Genomic DNA, 24031 nt, shown 5'->3' with positions numbered 1-24031 from the left:
GCCTGACAGCGAAAACTGTACGAGGCCGCCAAAGCTGTTTCCAGATTACACAGAGACAGAAATGCCTGGTTGCTATTTTTAACGCTAGTTTTGTACACAACAGTAAGCCTGTAGTTGTATAACTGCGGGAATGGCAGTATCGTGTAATTTAAGAAACGATTGTGTGTGGGTGCATCCCATGGACCGTTTGCGATATGGCGAAGCGCTTTTTTTGATACGGAAGAATTCTGTTTATATTGGATTTAGAAGTTGTGCTCCAGACCAGAGAGCAGTAGTTTATCCGGATTGAAAAAAGGGAGTTGTGGATGAGTAACGTCAGACGAGTGGGTAAAATATACCTCAAATGGCATAGAATTCCCGTAATTTTCGCTAGATTTGTAAGAACGTGATCTACTTGCGAGCTCTACAGTAAATGCTTCTTGAATATTATTCTCGTACTTCAAACCAACCCTTAACCTATCTTTGCCGTACGACCACTTAATTCCGTCGGGTGCGGGTTACCAAGGAGGTGCTGTCGAACAAGTTAAGCCGTGCGAAGGGAGAGCACAATGGACGTGAAGCAGCGCCAAAACAAGCCGAAAACCACCGTCGCTAAGGTAGACGACAAAGCCGTACTATAGCCGTACCGACGACGCACCCGCCGGCGACCAGGCACCTCCGCGCGGGGAACGCTGGGTTAATTCGCTGCGCCATCTACAGTGTGCTCCGTGAGTGAAGCCCTCCGCCACCCCCCCCTCCCCCCCGCAACTGCCGCCTCTGCCGCGTTGGGAATTTATATTCCCGCACACCACGAAAGATCCGTTGTCTTGGAGAGATAAAAAGCTTCGCTTTAAAACACGTAATAATTGGCAATGCCACCAGGCTTAATTTACACCCCAGAGTCAAGGCCGACACCCTTCCAGGGCCCCATGCACCCTAATACGTCCAATTCACCCCACCCAATGCCCCAGTTACCTAAAAGTTCTGCGATGCAACATACACACTCCACTAGCAGTCAAGGGAGCGCCCATACACCCCCCCCCCCCCACCTTGGCCAAATACCATCCTCCTCCTACGAGTAGTGGGCGGAGCCGCCCCGGAATTCAGACAATTGAGTCTAGTGTGAACTCGACCGCCAGCCGCGATAGACCGGGGCGTCCAGCACTACAGAGACGCCACCCACCGGGTGGGTACTCTGACCACATCCAAGCTTGATAAATGAAGATTTATTCATAAGACTGACTATACGCACGACGTCGTGTAGTCTGGCGGAAGCCATTATACGCACGACGCGACTGAGGCGCCAACGCGGCAGTTGGTGAAAACTGAAAGCGCCCTCATCATACGGGTGGCGGGTTCCCCCAAGCCCCGTGGCCAGTATTTCTTTCTCTATGCCATGGCGGCTTCGACGGAGGTGGCATGGCATTCGAAGTTGGGGCACGATTTAGTTGCTTTCGCGATTTCGATCGCGCGTTTAGAGAATTTCAGCTCCGGAACAACGCCTTTTAGATGCAGAGCATTTCAGTAACTCACGATGTCACCCGCGTTGGCGTCCGTAGTCCGCGTCCGCATCGCTCCCCCTACACTATATAAATACTTGCCGGCGCCAGGTTTCGATCCTACGACTTTGCGGGCGGAGCGCAAGGTGCACGGTACTCTACCAACTGAGCCACAAAGCCGACACAGAACGGAAGGTTACGAACGTGCCTTATATCCTTGACTCATTCAACCGTCGGCCAGAGGTGCACCCTCTCCCCCGCGTCCTCCTCGCCTTCTCTCCGCTCGCAACGCCCTCTCTCGCCGCGTTCGGTTCGGGCGCACAACAGGTGGGGACGTGCGCAACACTCTCTCTCGCCGCGTTAGGTTCGCGAGCAAGAACAGGTGGGGCGCTCGCATCGCGCTCTCTCGCCGCGGTTGGTTCGCGCTTAAACCACATATGTCGTTCGCGCGCGCTGCGGTCGCTAACATCTGTGGCGTGATCGTGACGTCAGCATCACGCGTTCGCGTGGTGGCGATTTCGGCGCTATAACACTCTCTCGCGAGGGGCATTGGATTGGATTGGCTTGGATTGGCTTGGATTCGGATTGGATTAAAGTGGATTGTGTTGGATTGTGTTGCGTCATAGCCGCTCCACGTTGCGTCATAGCCGCGGCAGGGGGTTCAGGGCACGTTTCACCATCGACTTCATCGACAATGTCTACGCTGGAAGACAACAATTACAACAACAACAACCAATACGTACTCCATACGACTTGCAGGCGCGCCCCCCCGCAGAAATGCTCTGCATTTGATCGTGCCCCTCGCGAGGGGGATGTTTTATTTCATAGTGAAAGCTACAAAAACAGTGGACGTCGTCAATTCGCGGCTAAGTGTACGACTTTAACGACTGCAAAAGAAACTGCAGAAGTACACAAACGCGACAACAGACTCGGACATCACGATAACAGAATCGGACAATAGACTCGGACATCGCCGTGAGTGTTAATTAAAGCGCCCTATTATTTTAGGAATGATCGCTGCAGTTTGTTGTTGAGTGTCGCGGTTGCTCGCATGACTGTTGATTGATTGATTGTGGGGTTTAACGCGCGGACGCAACGCAGGCGATGAGGCGCGCCGTAGTGGAGGGCTCCGAATTTATTTTGACTACCTGGGGATCTTTATCGTGCGCCGAAATCTCGTACACACAGCCGTTTTTGCTTTTCGCCTCCATCCGAAACGCGGCCGCCGCGGCCGGGAATCGAAACCGCGACCTCGTGCTCAGCAGAGCAATCGCATGACTGTTATGTTACACGCCGATACTTCTACGCATGTCGTTTTGTTTTATTGTCCGGAATAAACTGGTTCTTTCTGTTTCTTGCGTGCCGGTGTCATTTCGTCGAGGGGGGTCAGGCTCGCGAACCCTTCGCCCATGAAGGAAGTTCCTTCACGACGTATACATAAACCAAGCAGTTCTTGGAACGTTCCTTGCACATTTGGTTTCTAAATTTAGTGCACGTAAATGGGTAATGCCCAATGCAAACATGAAAGCTGTTTTCATTGATCAACACGTATCGTGGGCATTCATATCGAAATGGTGAAAATTGGCTTGCATGTGGCCTCCGAAATCCGTTTAAGAATAAAATAAACTGGGGGTGCTTCTGACTTCGTTTTTTTATCATTTGTTGTAACTGAACTTGAACCTGTAACTTTCATAAAGCGCATGAGTAGAAGAATTTGCCGAATCGTTTAGGCTATCGGTCAACGTAATCCTCCATATCAGTGTTAATTCTAGATATACGACAGGTGCTTCCATCCCACAGTATTAATTCGGAGGCTGGATAACAGCACCGCCATCCATTGTGGGTTCGATGCGATCGCAACCCGAGCGCTTTTGAACTGCATTGACTATGCAGACTGTAAGCCGAGATAAGAAATACGTGAAAATTATAACCTAGGTTATTTTTAGGGAGCTGAACGTTATTTAAGAGCCCCAAATTTCCCATCGGCAATTAGTTATATGGTCGGTGTGTCAAGGACGTAATGTGGCACAGATCATGTTAAATAAGTTGCATAGCTACAATCGTAGGTGAAATAAATGCATTATCCGGTTCTACGTCTTCCTTTGCCTCCATAACATCAGCTGCGCTTTTTGTATTGCGACACGGAGCGCGATAAACTATACGAAAACCCATTTCGAGGAGCGTTGTACGGCTGTAATTTGAACCATCGGCTTCGCGATCCGTGGTATGGTACCCGTGGTGCGACGGAAAAGGGCGATAGACCCGATTGGAAATTCGGCAAGACGCTCTATCAGGGCGATTGGGACGGGCGAAGCAACAGCGCGAGGCCGGTTGCTTTGGCTGCCGCGTTCGCGCGTCAATCGTGTCGTGCGTATAGTGGCTTCCGCCAGACTTCACGACGTCGTGCGTATAAAGACAGTCTATTCATAATCACCGCCCCAGAGAAGCGCTCCAAAGCTTGAGCATGAGTTGGGTTAACAGCTCATCGCACTCGCGCGAAGGAAGTTATGTGCAGAGGCACGCACTTGCGGCAGTCCCAAAGACACGACCTCACGCTCGAAGGACAGAGAGGCGCGGGCTAGGGAAGGGCTAACACGGACTACAACATGCTGCCCAGTTCTGGTCCCCCAAAAACCAGCACGCGGGTTACGCGGCGATGCAGTGAGATGGAAAGTTACGCGATTACCGATTCAAAATCACGGCAAAGCAGAAAATCGCCAAGGCTCACCACGCTCCCCAGCCCCTTGAACAGGCACGCCGCCGCCGCCGCCGCCGTGCCTTGGAAGCGTAGAGATTATGATGATGGTGGTGGTGGTGATGATGATGATGATACCCTCAATGTTTTTGGAGCGTACCCACAAGGGGGGATTGGCCAGGGCTAACTCACTTATCGAAATTCGTGACGACGTCAAAATACTAATTTACAGTCGAGTCCACTTATAACGACACAGTTTATAACAATGGATCGCGATACATATAGCGATAAACATCTATGGCACCGTCTGCTTTTGTAGGCTTTCCATAGGAAAATAAGCTGCTTATTAGAATGCACCAGTGGCGCGATATCGGATATAACGATTGAATGCGGTTACAGAAAGCACCGAAAATGCGAGCTGCCGCCGACTCTCCACGCCAACCACGGCCACACCACGCGCCGCGATGCGCCTCGGATCCTGTCCACCCCTCAAAACAGGAGTTAACACGCGCCGCCTACGAGGAAGAGAGAGAAGGAGGGGAACAGTTCTCCTTCGAAACACCCCTCCCGATGCCATTGCTTTGGCCCCGTAACCGCGACCGCTGCTTTAAATTTGACTGTATGCCTCTTCAACTATATCCGTTTTCGCGCGGATCAGGCGACAGGGCCGATGTTTTGGAAACGACTGAGTGCCTCACTGAAAATGCGATTGTTGCGCCGATACGCGCTGCGGACAGCGGTGGCAGTGACAACTCTGACGACGTGGTAGCATAGCCTACTCGGGTAGCACCTTCGCAGGAGGCTCAACACATGATAGTCTCCCAGGAATTTTGTTTACACCAAGGACCCTTCGCTCAGCTAGGTGAAGCCACTATAGATGCTCTTTAAGAAGCAGTGCGCCAGCTTCATGTGCAGCAAACAAAGCTGACCGAGTATGGCTTCTTTTCCACAAATAGGTAGCAGTACAACCTTGCTTGCCTGCAAACAAAATATTTTGAGCTCTGCTCCGTCTTTTAAATGCAGAGCATTTCTTGTCCTCGCCTCTTCCTGCGTCGGACGGCGTCCACAGCTCCGCGTCCGCAGCAGGTGCGCCTCTCATCCTTCCCTTCTCTCTCTCAACAGCAGCTGGTGCGCGCATGCATCGTAGTCAGCCCGTTCGCTCCGTCGCGGTCTCGGCGTAACAGGTGCGTGATAGCAGCGCGGTGGGGCGTGGAAGGGCGCGCGCTGCTTGCGCATGCGCACTCTCCCCCCCGTACTGCTCTCCCTCTACTGCGCGCGCTGCAAAGATAAAGTGGCTAGCGGTCGCTCGTGCTTCAGTCACTGCGTTGCTCCTTCCTTCCTTGGTTGACGCTCGCTCCACCCTAACGCGACTTTACTCTCCTCTCTCTACCCCAAACCAACACCAACGCAACTACGACCCAACTACCCACCCTAACGCGACTTTACGCGGAGGAGCTAACGATACTCTGTGGGGGCATACCTCATGTGTATGGATACGTCGTCATGTGTATGCATGTGTATGTGTATGCATACGTCGTCATGTGGGGGCATACCTGACAACGTTATGCCCCCACATGACGAAAACAAAAACCGTCTCTAGCACCGCCTCGCACTTCTCTGTAAAACTGAAGGGAAATTTTAACTGTGACATGCCAACGTAGTTTACCTGCTCGAGTGCAATACCTGCCACCTGCAATATATTGGCCAGACGGCGAACGCTTTTAGATTAACGTTCAACAATCATAGGGCACACGCCAAGTCTCTTCCTAACCTTCCTTTGTCCCGTCACGTCGGAATCCCGGGTCATTCATTTAATAATTTGAAGGTAACAATAATTGAATCCAATTTCAACAGCAACCACGCACGCGAAGTTCGCGAATCATATCTCATATTTAAGTTCAAAACCGCATCCTCTGGGCTGAACGAAGGCGTGGGCGCGTTGACACGTTTGCCACAATAATTACTCGCCTTTCTTCCGTTCCCTTCTTGCGTGACCAATCCTCTTTTTAGGCATACCAGCGCCGGCTTTATCCCTCCAGGTTCACTCAATTAGCCTCTTAGCGCCGGCTTAGCCACATAGCGCCGGCTTCACGTGACACATTCCTAAGACGAAAAGCGAAGGCGCGCTGACGCGTGCTCCCCAGTTCCTTATCTCGTTCTGCCGCTTTCACCCCGCTTCTTCTGTTGACACATTCCTAAGACGAAAAGCGATGACGTGCTGACGCGCGTTCCCCACTTCCTTATCTCGTTCTGCCGCCTTTACTCCTTTCTCTTCCCCGCCCCCGCTTCTTCTGTTAATTCCTATGAGGAGAGGCGCCAAATTACCTCCTTCCTAGACGCCCCTTTGCATTTTTCTTTTCTCTTTGTTGTACCACTTGCCAATAACTACTTCTAAACAGGGCGCATTGTAGCGCACCTTTTCTCCCAAAAAAGAGGGAGGGCAGTGCATTCCCTCTCATGTGTATGTCTTGCGTTTTTTCTTGTTTTGCTGAATGATGACGTATGATTTCTTTCAAAGAGGGCGCACTGTAGCGCAACTTCCTCCTCTCTCCACACGCACCTATAAAAGCGTTCTGCAGTGTACTGTAAATGTTACTCCGATGAAGACTGGACCACCAGTCGAAACGTTAGTAAACATGTTCGTTTTTGTTTTTCGAGACTTGCGTCGGACTCTACTTTTTGATATTTTTTCTGGACCATTGGAAACTTCTTTTGTTCGACCGTATATATATATATATATATATAACACAGAAATAAGGGTTGGCAGTCGAGAAAACCTCGGAAAGCAAAGGGGAGGATGTGGTAGATCATTGAAACAGATTAAGAATTTGGAAAGAAAGAAAGAAAGTGAAGAAAAAATGCCCGCCAGGTGGGATCCGAACCCACGACCTCCAGAATACCGGTCTGGTGCGATATATATATATATATATATATATATATATATATATATATATATATATATATATATATATGCATATATACATATTGTAACGAGGGTAATGAACAAATGCAATAGACCCAACATGCCATTCAGACATCGGGGTATGTGCCTCACCAGCAGAGCCCATATAGGTTTATGCCAAATCCCCACACGGGGATATGCTCCAAAGAGGTGTCAGGGAAGACGATGAACCCCAGGACGTGCATGCGCCAGAAACGCGCTTGGTGATCGCAACGCTCAGACCTGCGCTATCCATCGGCTTCGCTCCTGCAATTAAACAGCCTCAACCGGCTACCGGCGTGTCGGCTGTCTTCTTGACAATATAGATATATATATACATATATAGTTAAGAGAAAAGGTTCCTGGCTATGAGGTTAGCTGTACGATAGAGAAGTGAAACTGAAAAGCATAACAACATTTATTCTAACGTTTCGACCGGGGGCCGGTCTTTTTCAAAGATACAAATATTGCAGATCAGTTGGGTTTCAATACATTTCAGTTGTGGGCGGGGCAAGATGATGTATCAAGCAAAAAAACGCGAAACAAAAAAAAAAGCATACGAAGCCGCAGAACGCAAGGGGTGGAAGAAAAAAAAAGGGGGCGGGGGCGGCTGTTGGAGTGCTGCCGGGGAACAGAGGGGAAAGGCGGCCTAATCAAGGCAGGTGAAGCTATAGGATAAGAGGAAAGCATTGCAAGGTACTGAAGTCACGACGGGAAAGCCATAAGGTGAGAACTAAGGAGGGGCTCGTTTTAGCTCGTTTGTTGACCTGTTTCTGGCGGCATGTGCCTGGTAGGGCAACCTGCAGGGTGTGAGAGTTTCAAAAATACAGAAAATATGCAAAGAGCCAGAGGAAATTGACCGGTGAGGAGAAAAGGGTGGGAGGAGCCCAGAGGTAATTACGGATGCCTAGTGCAAGCGTTAACAACACACACAAACAAAGGAAAAAAAGAAAAAAGAAAACGAGGGAAGGAAGAGGGGGATTGGGATTAGCGGGAGGGGCGCGGAAACCGCAGAGGGGGGGGGGATGCGGGGATGAAAGAGGTTCGAAGAAAAGACCAAGCGACACGTGGTTTCACATGGCGTGAAATCGCGGAAACGTTTTCCTGCGTAAAACGTGGCAGCCATCCACGAGGCGTCCACGAGGTAATGCAATGCAAAGACAATACAATGCAAAGTAACGCTAATTTAAGCTTGATCACGTAAATACCGAAAATAAATGGACATAAGGCTAAAACACATAGAAAAAAGGAGATATACAGTGCCACATGAAGTTTTTCAAGAGCATTCACGCAAGATCATATTTCTTTACATACCCCCATACAGACACACAGAAAAAACTATAAACAGAATATCACCACAGAAAAGACAAGCGGTTTTATCTACCCGGTAGAAATTGTTCAGTGCAAAAGGACACAAAACAATAATCATACAAATAAAATAATTTATAAAGCAAGGGGTACTATGGTGAAATCTATGTACATTCGTGCCTATGTGGTACGGCAACTACACACAAGCAATACACTGACACAGTACAAAGTACAATATGTACACAAATAAAAAAAAAAACGTAAGAACGCTTCTCTTTCAGAACAAAGTTTCTCAGTTGCTCGCGGCATCGGCCTCCTCCGGTGCCTGATTGGGCAGGCAAGACAATCGGCCTGTGTTTTCATTTATGCCGCTCAAGACAGTGTTAAACATGTAAATAAGGTACGATTCACGGGCTTCACGATCATAATGCGTTTTGAAATTGGACTGAAGCACTGTGGCTGTGAATGCGTGGAAAGGGTGGCCTAGATTATTTACATGTTTAGATAGGGGAAGGTGTGGTAGGGACTTTATGTGTGCTCGGTGGTTGTTGATTCTCATTCTAAACGGATTCTCAGTTTGACCAACGTAATGGGCGTGGCATATGGTGCATTCAAGAAGGTAGACAATGTTTGCGCTGTCACAGTCAAAGTTTCCTCTTATCTGGAAAGAGAATGAAGACGTGGTGCTGGTGGCGACAGAGGCTTTAGTCATCATGGGGCACAGTTTGCACGTGGGCTTATTGCAAGGTCCGGTGCCTGTGAAACTGGGGGTGTTGACCTTACATGACGTTAGAATATCTCTGATGTTTCTCGCACGTCGGTACACGACGCGGGGAGGCTCAGGGAAAACACTTCGCAACCTTTCGCTTTGAAGTAGAATGTTGTGGTGGTTTCTGAGTATGCAGTTTACGCTGGAGGACGAAGCGGCATATGTTAGAATAAGGTTGGGGGTCGTATTCAAAGATTTGGCTTTTGAGTTAGTTATCAGGTGGCGGCGGTCCTGTTTCTCAGACTTCCTAATAGCATCACTGATGACAGACGGTGGGTGTTGTTGTCGTGTTAGGTCATTAGTTAGTTGTTGACAGTTAGAGGCAAAATCAGCTGGGTCAGAGCATATCCTTCTGAAACGCAGAGACTGACTGTGTGGTATGCCGAGTTTACAGTGTTTAACGTGGTTGCTTTTGAAATGCAAGTATTGGTGTCGGTCCGTTGGCTTCCTGTACACTGAGGTCACAAGCTTGTTGTCCGATATCCCTCACTGAAACATCGAGAAAGTTGATGGCAGATGCGGAATCCGAGTGGGAGAATGAAATGCTCTCGTGGGCGTTGTTGAGAGCGGTGATAAATGTTAGAAGTTCTTCAGTCCCATGGCACCAAATGAGAAAAATATCGTCAATGAACCTTGGATAGAAAAGAGGGTGAAGCTGTGCCTTGCTTAGAAATTCCGACTCCAATGTGCCCATGAAAATGTTATCGTAGTTGGGTCCTATTTTTGTTGCCATCGAGGTCCCGTCGATTTGCACGTAGTGCTTATTGTCGAACGCAAAGTTGTTAAGCTCCAAGACAAGCTTTAGAAGCACGCCGAGACTTTCACCATCAATTGAATCGTCTTGGGCGGCATCATTGTATGCCTGGATGACAGATCGGATGCCGTCCGTGTGTGGAATATTTCTATATAGCCTCCGTGCGCTGGTATGGTGGCGACACCGGCGACTAACAACCAGCGCCCCCTCCGGCCACTCCGGGCATATTCCGGATGTTCGAACTTCGCGCATCCCGTGCTCCTTCGGCCGAAGCGAAGCTACGGCCAGTGCTACCGCGCAATGGCCAGCAGCTCTAGGGAACGCGTGCTGTATTGTGGCTTCAAAGGCATTGGCAATATTGACACGTTTTTCAAGAAGAAAAGCGTCAAGCGTGGTCGCAAGCTGTTCGCCGCAAACCGTGTTTACGGCGTCCGGGAAGAGTTGGCGAGCGCGGCCGGACCGTCTGACGTTCTCGGAAAGTGCGTCGCGCAAATGAAAGGTGTCGACTACGACGTTCGGTTGGAGGTGAGTAATATAATTGGGAATGAGTTTCGTTCTAAACACTCTAACACACTGCTGCATTTTATCAAGATTTCAGCGAACCCAAGACAGATAGTCGGGGGGAGCTGCGGTTGTAAAGCCGGCTGCCGCGGCTGGTGCAAGCATGCTGCCGCGGTGGCTATTTACATCAACGAGCACGATGTCGTTTCGTGCACGGACGTGCCGTGTGAATGGAGGAAGCCGTCATCTCGACCTGCGCTTGACGCGAAGAAGTCTGTCGAGGAGCTTTTTCCAAGTAAGGCTGTTTATCAGCATTCCTACGTTTGTATCGTAGACGGACGACGCCTGCGGCTGACGCCTCGCAGGCGTCGTCCGTCTTGCGGCCCGAAGACGGCCGTCGTTCTGTGCGTGCCGTACTCGTGGAGCGCGGCAACAGTCAGGCGCCGTGCAATGCCGTTCACGTAGGCCAATGCGCCCAGACAGCGCGCCCGCATCGACCCGGTGCTGGCGGAGTGCTTGATTAACGCAGTTTGGCTGTAAGGAAAGTAGGCAATAAATGAGGGCGCAGGGGGAGAAGTTAAAAGCGGAGGGGGAAGATTATGTTATGCAAGGGCAGGAAACGGAGCCAGGGTGAAGCTTCAAACCGCGGGGAAGGAGTGAGATTTCGGGCCGCGAGCGAGTACGGCAATTTCCTCGGCGTCTTATTTTGTTGTCGTGCTTCAAGAGTACGGCACGCATATCACGACGGTAGCAGTGTGGCGCACTGCACGGTTGTTTGCTAACAACGGAGTGTTGGTTAGGGGGGAGTGACTCACGACGCCTGCGAGGCGCTAGCCGTATTGTGCGCCCGCTACTGCGATCGACCCTTAGCGTCTAAACTTTGGTGCAGGCCGGCCACTACCAGTACCTACCCTCCAGCCTGTGGATCCAGCCGCAGTTCTGCAGGCGTTCCCGGGTGTAACCTGTTCTTTAGCCTGTGTGCTACAACCTCAAGACAGCCCAGTCGAGGAAGAGGGCCAAATTTTGCCCTCTGAAGAAAACGGCTCCTACCAGAATTTCATAACAACTATGATTTGCGGTGAGCGACGCCTGTGCGTCATGATGGAGGTGGCTGCAACCTCCCCACTCAGGGTGAGGCAGCTGCACATGGATGTCACGTTGACAAAAAAAGAAAAAATGTTTTACGACAAGTTCGTAAAAAAAATCTCGATGAGATTGTTGAAATAGCCTTCATAACAAAGGGCCAGGCAGCAGTACGGAGGTTTGTTATTTACTTTTTTTTCTACTAAAATAGTTTGTTTACACACCATGTTCATCAAGAAATTTTTTTTATGCAGGTGGCACATGGAACGGCAGGTCCGTGGCACATGGAACGGCAGGTCCGTATAAGAAGCTCGAATGCTCACAGAGTGAAAACTCGCAGAGGAACCTACGAGATTCTAGCCTCCTCCTCCATGGCGTCACACAAGCCGTTTTGGTCCCACGCCACCTCACACGATAAATTTACACCAGTTGTTTTTTAATTTAAAGTGCACTTTATTCAGTTTCTTACTAGCACTTACTTCTCATGGTTACGAAATATTTCTTGCTGCATGTGCCGCTGCAGGGATGGATACGGAAGACATTGCGAGGCAGGAGCTGGAGGTGGCACTCGGCATACCCGTGCAACAGGTAAATACAGATCAATGTGTCGTTTCAAGGGCACGGGCCACAAATAGGGCTGGAGGTGTGCTGATTTATCTTTGGTTCGTGATGTTTAGAACGGCACATTGTTTAGTATCGTCTTCATTGCCCTAAGCGCGCAAAAATTGTAAAAGCTCACTCTGTGCTGTTCTCACTTTTTTAACAGGTTGGCCTGGTCATCGGCCCCGACCAACCATGGCTTTGCTGCAGCCCAGACGGCATCATTTCAACAGGCAGCACAACTCAACTTGTAGAAATCAAGTGCCCGTACCTCCTCAAGGACAGCCTGCTCTTGAACCCGGAGAAAGAAGAAAGCTTCGTGTCTTTCATAGGTTACGTGAATGGGCAGCTCACATTGAAAAAAACCCATGCGTATTACACTCAGATTATGGTAATGCTGTATGTACTTAGGCTAAACAGTGCGCTGTTATTCGTGTACTCGTCACAGCAGAGTATTGCAGTTGTGGTTGAAAAAGATGATGCCTTTTTGGCCGAGTACGTTCCCAAGCTGGAATGGTTTTATTTCACTTACCTAATTCGGGCTATAATGAAGCGTCAAACACACCACGGTTAGGGTTTTTTTTTCTTCAGTGATCTGACATTGCTAGCTAGAAAGGCCAGCACTCTGCCTCTGATGGCACGGGTAGTGCACTGTGTGAAATGACCAGCTAGGTTATTAATGTGTGCCTGCAAAGAAATCCTTTCTGCATTACGTTGGCATTTCAGATTTGCTTCCCAGCATGCTATGGAACGACATAAAGGGGCCATGAAAAAATACTAGTTTTATTCTGTGTTTACATGTTTGTTCGTAACTTCCATTGTTAACCTCACCATTCTTGCTGTTATGAAAAGAATGTGCCCTTTCAAATAGCTCATTCTGCAAACTATTGGATTTCGTCGGTCTCAGCCAATTGCAACCGGCTGTCCATAATAAGTCACAAGTTCTAGTGTTGGAAATAAGCTAATGGGTCACATGGCCATTCTTTTTTTCCTAATTACATAGCTTATTTGACTGAAGTTTGCGTCAAAAGTGGTGTCAGTGTAATTCTAAACAGGCAATCTTGCGAATGAACCTAACTTGCATTGTGTTGTTATGTTAAGCGACCAGTCTAGTCCTTTTGTGAATTGTTTTAGTAATTCCTCTTCCCATTTGGCATTTCATGTTGAGGCTTTCAGGATGTTGTTTCTTGCCCCATTTTGGGATCTACTCTCTTGTGTTCCTGGAACGAGTTCTTCGTAGCTGCACATTTAATGCGCTTGGAAAACTGCCTTTGTTGAGCCATCAGTCTTGTGAATTCATTATTTACTAGTTTGATCCTGCCATAATAGCATAGTAGTGTGTTTTGTCTCCATCCTTTTGAAGAGGCACAAGCAATAGAAAATCAGCACAAAAGATGACGAATTAGTTGTCTGTGCCTTTGTTTTTTTGCATTCATGTGAAGCATATCATGCTGCCTTGTACGTGCACTTTTGCAGCGAGTCTTGCACTGCAAAGAAATTAGGGACTCTGTAGCCATACCTTATTTGTCTTGCCCCACACTTGTTTTTTTTATTACCTACTACCGCTGATTGTGGGCTGGGGAGATTGAAAGTAAACTGGCCTATTGGTATTTGTTTTTGACATCCATCAGGCTGCATGATGCCAGTGCAATGTGATCACTAGTCCTTCCAGTGCCTGTTGTCGCTTTGTCGAATGCCATAGAATTGCTCATTCAGTGAAGTTCTCATTCACTTCACTCATTGGGAGTGTTGGATGCTGTTTGAAAAATGAGTGAAAACCGAAACTTCAGTGAAGTTCGTGTACTTTAGAGTCATCTCATTCCTTTGTTCTGATGTACCTAGGCTAAAAAAACCCGTATCTAAGTCATGTTCACCGTGCAATCTTCTTTCCGCTCGTTGCAATTTTGTATTATAGGATAGAAAAAATGCCTATATTTATATGCTGCCTTTGTTTTGTAGGATGTAAATAGTCAATGCAAGGTGGCTTATGTTCTGTTTTGCAGAGAAAAGCCAAGCTGCCTAAAAAGGAATGTTCATGAATCAACAAAACAATTAAAGCAGCTCACAAGCATTCATAAATGGTCTTTTATTAAAGGCATGCGTGTTACAGTGTCTGGAACTGAACCCACAGCATAGCAGTTTCAAGGCTGTTGTAATTGCTACCCATACCTGCCATGTTTGCCAGGGCAGTATTAAGGAAATACAGCCAGAGGTGAGGGGGGGGGGAGAGAAAAATTTCCAGGCTTTTTTATTTATTTACAACACATGTCGAACTGAACGGTTTTGTACAAACTACTAACAAGCTACACCACTGATCACTTGCTAAATCTTTGGCATGGCTGACGCCGCCCTTTTCTTGAAATACTGTTGAGTGTAACAAATATTGGCCCCTGTGACACTTCAGCAAAAGAACGTTGGGTCGGGGTTGGGTCGGGCACGGATGCTTGGAACTCGGTGAGATTTTTAACTGCAGAGCTGATCAAGCTTGAGCTCTCGCCATATTGAATGTTAAAAAAACTCCACTGGGCAAAGTGGAGAGGGGACACATGCTAGCCGAGAAGTGTGAGAGAAAGTGGCGTGGAGGCAATGATTCCGCAAGCAGGTGTTGGGAGCGTGCGCTTCAAGAAAAAATGCCTCCTGTGGTCAGAATCGAACCTGGGTCCCTCGCGTAATGAAACTGGCAGGGCGCCCAGCATTTTCGAGTTCGTAGCATGGGCGTTGGCAGGCACCTGATAGCCCAGGTCTAGCTTCAGTTTATTAAGCCCCACTACCAATCAACCACAACGTGTCGCATACTGCACATGAAAACTTTACGGGGACTTTCTTCACTCGTACCATCATCACTCAGAACCTTCCTTTATTACCGGGGCCTGAAGGTTTGTGAGTATGCAGCACATGCGCATGATGTCACTCATGTAGGGTACCAAGTCAATTGGCACCCTTACATTTAGAATGTTGAACAATTTTATGCGTTGGATGACGCGCTCCACATGTATGCGAACCTGAGCCACGTGATACGTTTGTAGCATTTCCTCGTGTGTGAATTGGGCATTGCCTTTCGAAAAAGGTGGTAAAACTAGAACGGCCTTTTGCCCTTGCAGTGGTGCCCTGATGCCAGGAAATCCTTTGTCAGCCAACACGACATCTCCCGGCTCCACTCGGTCGAGAAAACCCAAGTCCACTGTGATGTATGTATCCGAAGCTCTGCCCCCATATGCTTTGGACACAAACGTCACCGTTCCGTTTGGGAGGATTGCAACAAGGAACTTCAAGGTGTAGTTGCCCTTGTAGTGGGAAAACAATGCCCTCTGCTGTTCGATGGTGGGGGGCTCCTCCGTCCTTAGCTCGGTGCAGTCGATAATAAACCGACACTCTGGGTAGTGCACCCTAAAACAAGGAGGCATGGCTACCTGCACTACAGCGGTCGGTGGCTCAGGTATCCACCTCTCCATGGCCCTCAGCAAGTTGCTCAATATGAAATAGAATATTCGACTTGCAGTTGTCCGGTGGATGCCGAATAACACACCGATGCTGGCAAAAGACAGGCCCAGCTTCATCTTCATTAAAAAAATAACGAGCTTTTGAGAAATAGGCACATCACTACTTCTAACCACTAGCGGTGCCAACAGTGACACGAGGAGCGCAAATGCATTGGCACTTACGCCACAAAGTTCCGTAAAGGAATCTTCCCTTTCATTTAGGGACCTGTACCCAGTAAACACACAGCTTCGCTCCTCATCGCCACAAGCTACTGTACGCTTCGGAATAACATCTACCTGAGTAGCGCAATCTTCACTGCCAACATGGCACACTTGGGTCGATGCTGTGCCATTCGACGTCACCGACAGGAAGATGTTGCAGGAGCCTTTGCACGAATCTCCGTCGGTCTGAGTCATCTGCAAAAGATGTTGCACATGCTGATGTGACACCTCTTAAGGTAATCAAATAAACCGGCAATCATGCTGCCAAAGTAAAATAAAAACAGTGGAGCAGTGTGATAATCACAGTGCCACTAAGTAAAAGTGTGTTGATTTAAGAAACATGAAACATGAAACATACTTTATTTGGTATCAACAACAACAACACAGATACCAGGGGCACAGACAAAAAGCCAGAGAAAAAAGGCTTGACGGGGTCTGTGCCCCTTTCGTAGTAATGTACAAAAAAAAAACTAATCGTGCATGTGAAACGGTAACAAACTAATACACACAGTTGAAACTTTATACAGCAAACATTCTTGATCAGCACATGCGCGAAGACACATTTCAGGCACAAAAATGATAAATACTCTATAATAACAGTTTCACACAAAGGAATATCTACGTACCCAGCGAGTTAAGAATGACGGCAATGTAAAGGAGAGCAACTGGCGACCATAATTTGTGCGTGTAAGGGGAATCACCCATGTGTCAGCATGGCGAGTATGACGAACAGGAGAGTTTCGTTTCATAGTTGATAATTGATCGATGATAATGTTGTTTCGCTTCATTCCTGCGTAGTAACGCTTGAGGAGCGTGTCATTATAAAATTTTGGAACAGCACGGATACAAAGTTCTTTAAAAATGGGTGCAGTGTGAGCATCATGCGGCAAGTTTGAGATAGCTCTCACAGCTTTCTTTTGTAAGATATGAAGTTTTGTTATGTTTGACATTGTTGTGTTTCCCCAGACCAACTGGCAGTAATTTAGTTTGGATAACAATGAAAGCCTCCTCAACAACAAGACAACAATGAAAGCCTCCTCACTCGTGACAGATGAAATGACAAAGTTAGAGAAAAAATAAACAAACAAAGTTCCGTGATTTTGGTGCAAAATGGAAGCAGAGTACCAGGAACCGACGTTCGCAAAGTGTAATCATAAAAAGAAGCAAGTAGGCGGCTCACCACATATATGGAGCCCGTGCTTTCTTGTGCTGACGCTGCTTCACTGACAACAAAGGAAAGCAAGTGTTCACTTTCAGCATCTTCAGCAAAGTCCCGTGTCCCATCTCCCTGCGGCAACGAAGCATCTGTCGCGATGTCTGTACTCGACGCAACCGCTGTTACACGGGCAGAAGCTCGACGCTGAGACCTAGAAAGTGGTAAGCAGCGATGAGCATCGGAACGCTGGAGAACGAACAAATATACGCATCGCCAAAACATGAGCAAAACGTCATACTAATGTGCAGGGGAGAAGACGTTCTGCGACAAAAAAAAAGGCCGTTCACACTGCCATTTACCAAACATGATTAACGCACGCATTTACGCTTATTTTGTTTAGCCGCGGCCGGTCAGACGTGCTCGGGAGCACGTCCAAACCGTCCGTGGTTCAGCCGGCGGTAGTTGCCTCTGGAATCTCTCCAGTTTTGTGTCACCCAGGCCGCCGTCTCGTCCACCGTAGCACGCCGGGAAGATTGTTGGGACGTAAGCTGAGTGCATGGCGACCGAGCTTTTGGCGTTGCCGACGAAGTGCGCGCTGCATATGCGTGTTTCGCCACGCACTGGCTGCCACAGGTCCCCGCTTGGGCTGATCGCGGACGCGAAGAGACAGATGATCGCCAAATATAAAGCACAATTGCAAAAAAAACCCAGCATGACAGACTTCTGAATCCGTAATAAGGCACTGTTTACCTCGCACGTCGTACTGCTCGGATCCATCGTTGTCGTCTGTCCGTTTCGTACGGTTTCCAGGGGAACCGATAGAATTTGATCTTCGGAAGCTTGCCCATGGTGTTTTTATAGCTGTTGTGACTGCCGTAAACACAGCAGTACACAGAAGTACTCATTCCGACTTCCACTTTATCGCAACGACGCCGAAATCTCCGCACGGCTACCCGGCGCGGACGAGCGGACACATCCGGAAAACGACAAAGTCGCCGTAAGGTGGCGCTGCAATCTCGCTCGAAACACTAGCGCACGGAGCCTATAGCGAGGCGACGTCGAGAGTGACTAGAAGGCTATCTTCCGGTATAACTAGATCTATAATATCAGCCAGAAAATGGTTTGTATCCTTTACATATGAAGGTAGTGTGGGAGGAATATCTTTGATTAAGCTATCGATAAAACTAGAGATCATTTCTGTTACTGTCCCTATACCGGAGATGATTGACCTGCCTGGATTTCCTGCTTTATGCATTTTAGGCAACATATAAAATCTGTCCTGGAACTGGGCTTAAAACTTGAAGTGAGGCTGCAGTTTTTTCCGAAAGTTTTTTGTCTTTGACGAGCGCAATCAGTGTCTGGCTTACCTTGTTCTTAAATTGCGGAGTCTGATCGGTGACAGTTGGTTTATAGAAAGAAGTATCGCTGAGCTGTCTTTCCGCCTCAGTGATGTAGTCCTGCTTATTCAAACTGCGCAGAAGCACACACACACACACACACACACACACAAACACACATATATATATATATATATCAAGGTTGCAGTCGTCATTGCCAGTGCTATTCGGCTTTTTTCGAAATATTTAATAGGGCCGAATGACGTGTGCTTGTCACGTTTCTTTGATTCATTGATAAATAAGCGAAAATATAAGTCGAGAAAAAATCCGCCGTTTTTCCGGGAGCGGGACTCGAACCCACATCTCCGCATAACCGGTGCGGTGCGTTAACCAATTACGCTATCCCTGCAGCGGCTTCTCTCTCGACTTTTAAAGCGGGGGTTTATATTTACAAGAGCTCTGAGGCCGGATATGCCAATTGCTAACCCCGACCTCCGACCACGTTCTACGTGGCGGCCGCTGGGAAAAGAAGACGTTCTACGTCTCCCGCGGTAGTCGAGGGGCGGCGCTAGTTGACCGGCCTCAGAGCTCTTGTAAATATAAACCCCCGCTTTAAAAGTCGAGAGAGAAGCCGCTGCAGGGATAGCGTAATTGGTTAACGCACCGCACCGGTTATGCGGAGATGTGGGTTCGAGTCCCGCTCCCGGAAAAACGGCGGATTTTTTCTCGACTTATATTTTCGCTTATTTATCAATGAATCAAAGAAACGTGACAAGCACACGTCATTCGGCCCTATTAAATATTTCGAAAAAAGCCGAATAGCACTGGCAATGACGACTGCAACCTTGATATGTATCTTTACCGAGTCCCTCGTCCCGTATCTCTCTGTTCTGCTACATGCATTACGAGGCACTGGCTCCAGCAGTTCGGATATGCCAATTGCTAACCCCGACCTCCGACCACGTTCTACGTGGCGGCCGCTGGGAAAAGAAGACGTTCTACGTCTCCCGCGGTAGTCGAGGGGCGGCGCTAGTTGACCGGCCTCAGAGCTCTTGTAAATATAAACCCCCGCTTTAAAAGTCGAGAGAGAAGCCGCTGCAGGGATAGCGTAATTGGTTAACGCACCGCACCGGTTATGCGGAGATGTGGGTTCGAGTCCCGCTCCCGGAAAAACGGCGGATTTTTTCTCGACTTATATTTTCGCTTATTTATCAATGAATCAAAGAAACGTGACAAGCACACGTCATTCGGCCCTATTAAATATTTCGAAAAAAGCCGAATAGCACTGGCAATGACGACTGCAACCTTGATATGTATCTTTACCGAGTCCCTCGTCCCGTATCTCTCTGTTCTGCTACATGCATTACGAGGCACTGGCTCCAGCAGTTCGGATATGCCAATTGCTAACCCCGACCTCCGACCACGTTCTACGTGGCGGCCGCTGGGAAAAGAAGACGTTCTACGTCTCCCGCGGTAGTCGAGGGGCGGCGCTAGTTGACCGGCCTCAGAGCTCTTGTAAATATAAACCCCCGCTTTAAAAGTCGAGAGAGAAGCCGCTGCAGGGATAGCGTAATTGGTTAACGCACCGCACCGGTTATGCCGAGATGTGGGTTCGAGTCCCGCTCCCGGAAAAACGGCGGATTTTTTCTCGACTTATATTTTCGCTTATTTATCAATGAATCAAAGAAACGTGACAAGCACACGTCATTCGGCCCTATTAAATATTTCGAAAAAAGCCGAATAGCACTGGCAATGACGACTGCAACCTTGATATGTATCTTTACCGAGTCCCTCGTCCCGTATCTCTCTGTTCTGCTACATGCATTACGAGGCACTGGCTCCAGCAGTTCGGATATGCCAATTGCTAACCCCGACCTCCGACCACGTTCTACGTGGCGGCCGCTGGGAAAAGAAGACGTTCTACGTCTCCCGCGGTAGTCGAGGGGCGGCGCTAGTTGACCGGCCTCAGAGCTCTTGTAAATATAAACCCCCGCTTTAAAAGTCGAGAGAGAAGCCGCTGCAGGGATAGCGTAATTGGTTAACGCACCGCACCGGTTATGCGGAGATGTGGGTTCGAGTCCCGCTCCCGGAAAAACGGCGGATTTTTTCTCGACTTATATTTTCGCTTATTTATCAATGAATCAAAGAAACGTGACAAGCACACGTCATTCGGCCCTATTAAATATTTCGAAAAAAGCCGAATAGCACTGGCAATGACGACTGCAACCTTGATATGTATCTTTACCGAGTCCCTCGTCCCGTATCTCTCTGTTCTGCTACATGCATTACGAGGCACTGGCTCCAGCAGTTCGGATATGCCAATTGCTAACCCCGACCTCCGACCACGTTCTACGTGGCGGCCGCTGGGAAAAGAAGACGTTCTACGTCTCCCGCGGTAGTCGAGGGGCGGCGCTAGTTGACCGGCCTCAGAGCTCTTGTAAATATAAACCCCCGCTTTAAAAGTCGAGAGAGAAGCCGCTGCAGGGATAGCGTAATTGGTTAACGCACCGCACCGGTTATGCGGAGATGTGGGTTCGAGTCCCGCTCCCGGAAAAACGGCGGATTTTTTCTCGACTTATATTTTCGCTTATTTATCAATGAATCAAAGAAACGTGACAAGCACACGTCATTCGGCCCTATTAAATATTTCGAAAAAAGCCGAATAGCACTGGCAATGACGACTGCAACCTTGATATGTATCTTTACCGAGTCCCTCGTCCCGTATCTCTCTGTTCTGCTACATGCATTACGAGGCACTGGCTCCAGCAGTTCGGATATGCCAATTGCTAACCCCGACCTCCGACCACGTTCTACGTGGCGGCCGCTGGGAAAGAAGACGTTCTACGTCTCCCGCGGTAGTCGAGGGGCGGCGCTAGTTGACCGGCCTCAGAGCTCTTGTAAATATAAACCCCCGCTTTAAAAGTCGAGAGAGAAGCCGCTGCAGGGATAGCGTAATTGGTTAACGCACCGCACCGGTTATGCGGAGATGTGGGTTCGAGTCCCGCTCCCGGAAAAACGGCGGATTTTTTCTCGACTTATATTTTCGCTTATTTATCAATGAATCAAAGAAACGTGACAAGCACACGTCATTCGGCCCTATTAAATATTTCGAAAAAAGCCGAATAGCACTGGCAATGACGACTGCAACCTTGATATGTATCTTTACCGAGTCCCTCGTCCCGTATCTCTCTGTTCTGCTACATGCATTACGAGGCACTGGCTCCAGCAGTTCGGATATGCCAATTGCTAACCCCGACCTCCGACCACGTTCTACGTGGCGGCCGCTGGGAAAAGAAGACGTTCTACGTCTCCCGCGGTAGTCGAGGGGCGGCGCTAGTTGACCGGCCTCAGAGCTCTTGTAAATATAAACCCCCGCTTTAAAAGTCGAGAGAGAAGCCGCTGCAGGGATAGCGTAATTGGTTAACGCACCGCACCGGTTATGCGGAGATGTGGGTTCGAGTCCCGCTCCCGGAAAAACGGCGGATTTTTTCTCGACTTATATTTTCGCTTATTTATCAATGAATCAAAGAAACGTGACAAGCACACGTCATTCGGCCCTATTAAATATTTCGAAAAAAGCCGAAAAGCACTGGCAATGACGACTGCAACCTTGATATGTATCTTTACCGAGTCCCTCGTCCCGTATCTCTCTGTTCTGCTACATGCATTACGAGGCACTGGCTCCAGCAGTTCGGATATGCCAATTGCTAACCCCGACCTCCGACCACGTTCTACGTGGCGGCCGCTGGGAAAAGAAGACGTTCTACGTCTCCCGCGGTAGTCGAGGGGCGGCGCTAGTTGACCGGCCTCAGAGCTCTTGTAAATATAAACCCCCGCTTTAAAAGTCGAGAGAGAAGCCGCTGCAGGGATAGCGTAATTGGTTAACGCACCGCACCGGTTATGCGGAGATGTGGGTTCGAGTCCCGCTCCCGGAAAAACGGCGGATTTTTTCTCGACTTATATTTTCGCTTATTTATCAATGAATCAAAGAAACGTGACAAGCACACGTCATTCGGCCCTATTAAATATTTCGAAAAAAGCCGAATAGCACTGGCAATGACGACTGCAACCTTGATATGTATCTTTACCGAGTCCCTCGTCCCGTATCTCTCTGTTCTGCTACATGCATTACGAGGCACTGGCTCCAGCAGTTCGGATATGCCAATTGCTAACCCCGACCTCCGACCACGTTCTACGTGGCGGCCGCTGGGAAAAGAAGACGTTCTACGTCTCCCGCGGTAGTCGAGGGGCGGCGCTAGTTGACCGGCCTCAGAGCTCTTGTAAATATAAACCCCCGCTTTAAAAGTCGAGAGAGAAGCCGCTGCAGGGATAGCGTAATTGGTTAACGCACCGCACCGGTTATGCGGAGATGTGGGTTCGAGTCCCGCTCCCGGAAAAACGGCGGATTTTTTCTCGACTTATATTTTCGCTTATTTATCAATGAATCAAAGAAACGTGACAAGCACACGTCATTCGGCCCTATTAAATATTTCGAAAAAAGCCGAATAGCACTGGCAATGACGACTGCAACCTTGATATGTATCTTTACCGAGTCCCTCGTCCCGTATCTCTCTGTTCTGCTACATGCATTACGAGGCACTGGCTCCAGCAGTTCGGATATGCCAATTGCTAACCCCGACCTCCGACCACGTTCTACGTGGCGGCCGCTGGGAAAAGAAGACGTTCTACGTCTCCCGCGGTAGTCGAGGGGCGGCGCTAGTTGACCGGCCTCAGAGCTCTTGTAAATATAAACCCCCGCTTTAAAAGTCGAGAGAGAAGCCGCTGCAGGGATAGCGTAATTGGTTAACGCACCGCACCGGTTATGCCGAGATGTGGGTTCGAGTCCCGCTCCCGGAAAAACGGCGGATTTTTTCTCGACTTATATTTTCGCTTATTTATCAATGAATCAAAGAAACGTGACAAGCACACGTCATTCGGCCCTATTAAATATTTCGAAAAAAGCCGAATAGCACTGGCAATGACGACTGCAACCTTGATATGTATCTTTACCGAGTCCCTCGTCCCGTATCTCTCTGTTCTGCTACATGCATTACGAGGCACTGGCTCCAGCAGTTCGGATATGCCAATTGCTAACCCCGACCTCCGACCACGTTCTACGTGGCGGCCGCTGGGAAAAGAAGACGTTCTACGTCTCCCGCGGTAGTCGAGGGGCGGCGCTAGTTGACCGGCCTCAGAGCTCTTGTAAATATAAACCCCCGCTTTAAAAGTCGAGAGAGAAGCCGCTGCAGGGATAGCGTAATTGGTTAACGCACCGCACCGGTTATGCGGAGATGTGGGTTCGAGTCCCGCTCCCGGAAAAACGGCGGATTTTTTCTCGACTTATATTTTCGCTTATTTATCAATGAATCAAAGAAACGTGACAAGCACACGTCATTCGGCCCTATTAAATATTTCGAAAAAAGCCGAATAGCACTGGCAATGACGACTGCAACCTTGATATGTATCTTTACCGAGTCCCTCGTCCCGTATCTCTCTGTTCTGCTACATGCATTACGAGGCACTGGCTCCAGCAGTTCGGATATGCCAATTGCTAACCCCGACCTCCGACCACGTTCTACGTGGCGGCCGCTGGGAAAGAAGACGTTCTACGTCTCCCGCGGTAGTCGAGGGGCGGCGCTAGTTGACCGGCCTCAGAGCTCTTGTAAATATAAACCCCCGCTTTAAAAGTCGAGAGAGAAGCCGCTGCA

General features: G+C 48.8%; 1 protein-coding gene across 1 annotated transcript in view; it reads right to left on the bottom strand.

Moving 5' to 3' along the window:
* Positions 1-14878: 14878 nt before the first annotated feature.
* LOC144167876 (uncharacterized) overlaps positions 14879-24031 on the bottom strand; it is a 34340-nt gene continuing 25187 nt past the window's right edge. Inside the window, exon 2 of the mRNA XM_077697020.1 lies at positions 14879-16025. Within this exon, the coding sequence (XP_077553146.1) occupies positions 14970-16025 (1056 nt within the window). The 3' untranslated portion in view covers positions 14879-14969. The remainder of the gene's footprint in view (positions 16026-24031) is intronic.

The sequence above is a fragment of the Haemaphysalis longicornis genome, unplaced genomic scaffold (genome assembly GCF_048455015.1).
Source record: "Haemaphysalis longicornis isolate Haplotype H1 unplaced genomic scaffold, Haemaphysalis longicornis Haplotype H1 scaffold_2, whole genome shotgun sequence".
NCBI lineage: Eukaryota > Metazoa > Arthropoda > Arachnida > Ixodida > Ixodidae > Haemaphysalis > Haemaphysalis longicornis.
This window is presented reverse-complemented; position numbering and strand designations above follow the sequence as displayed.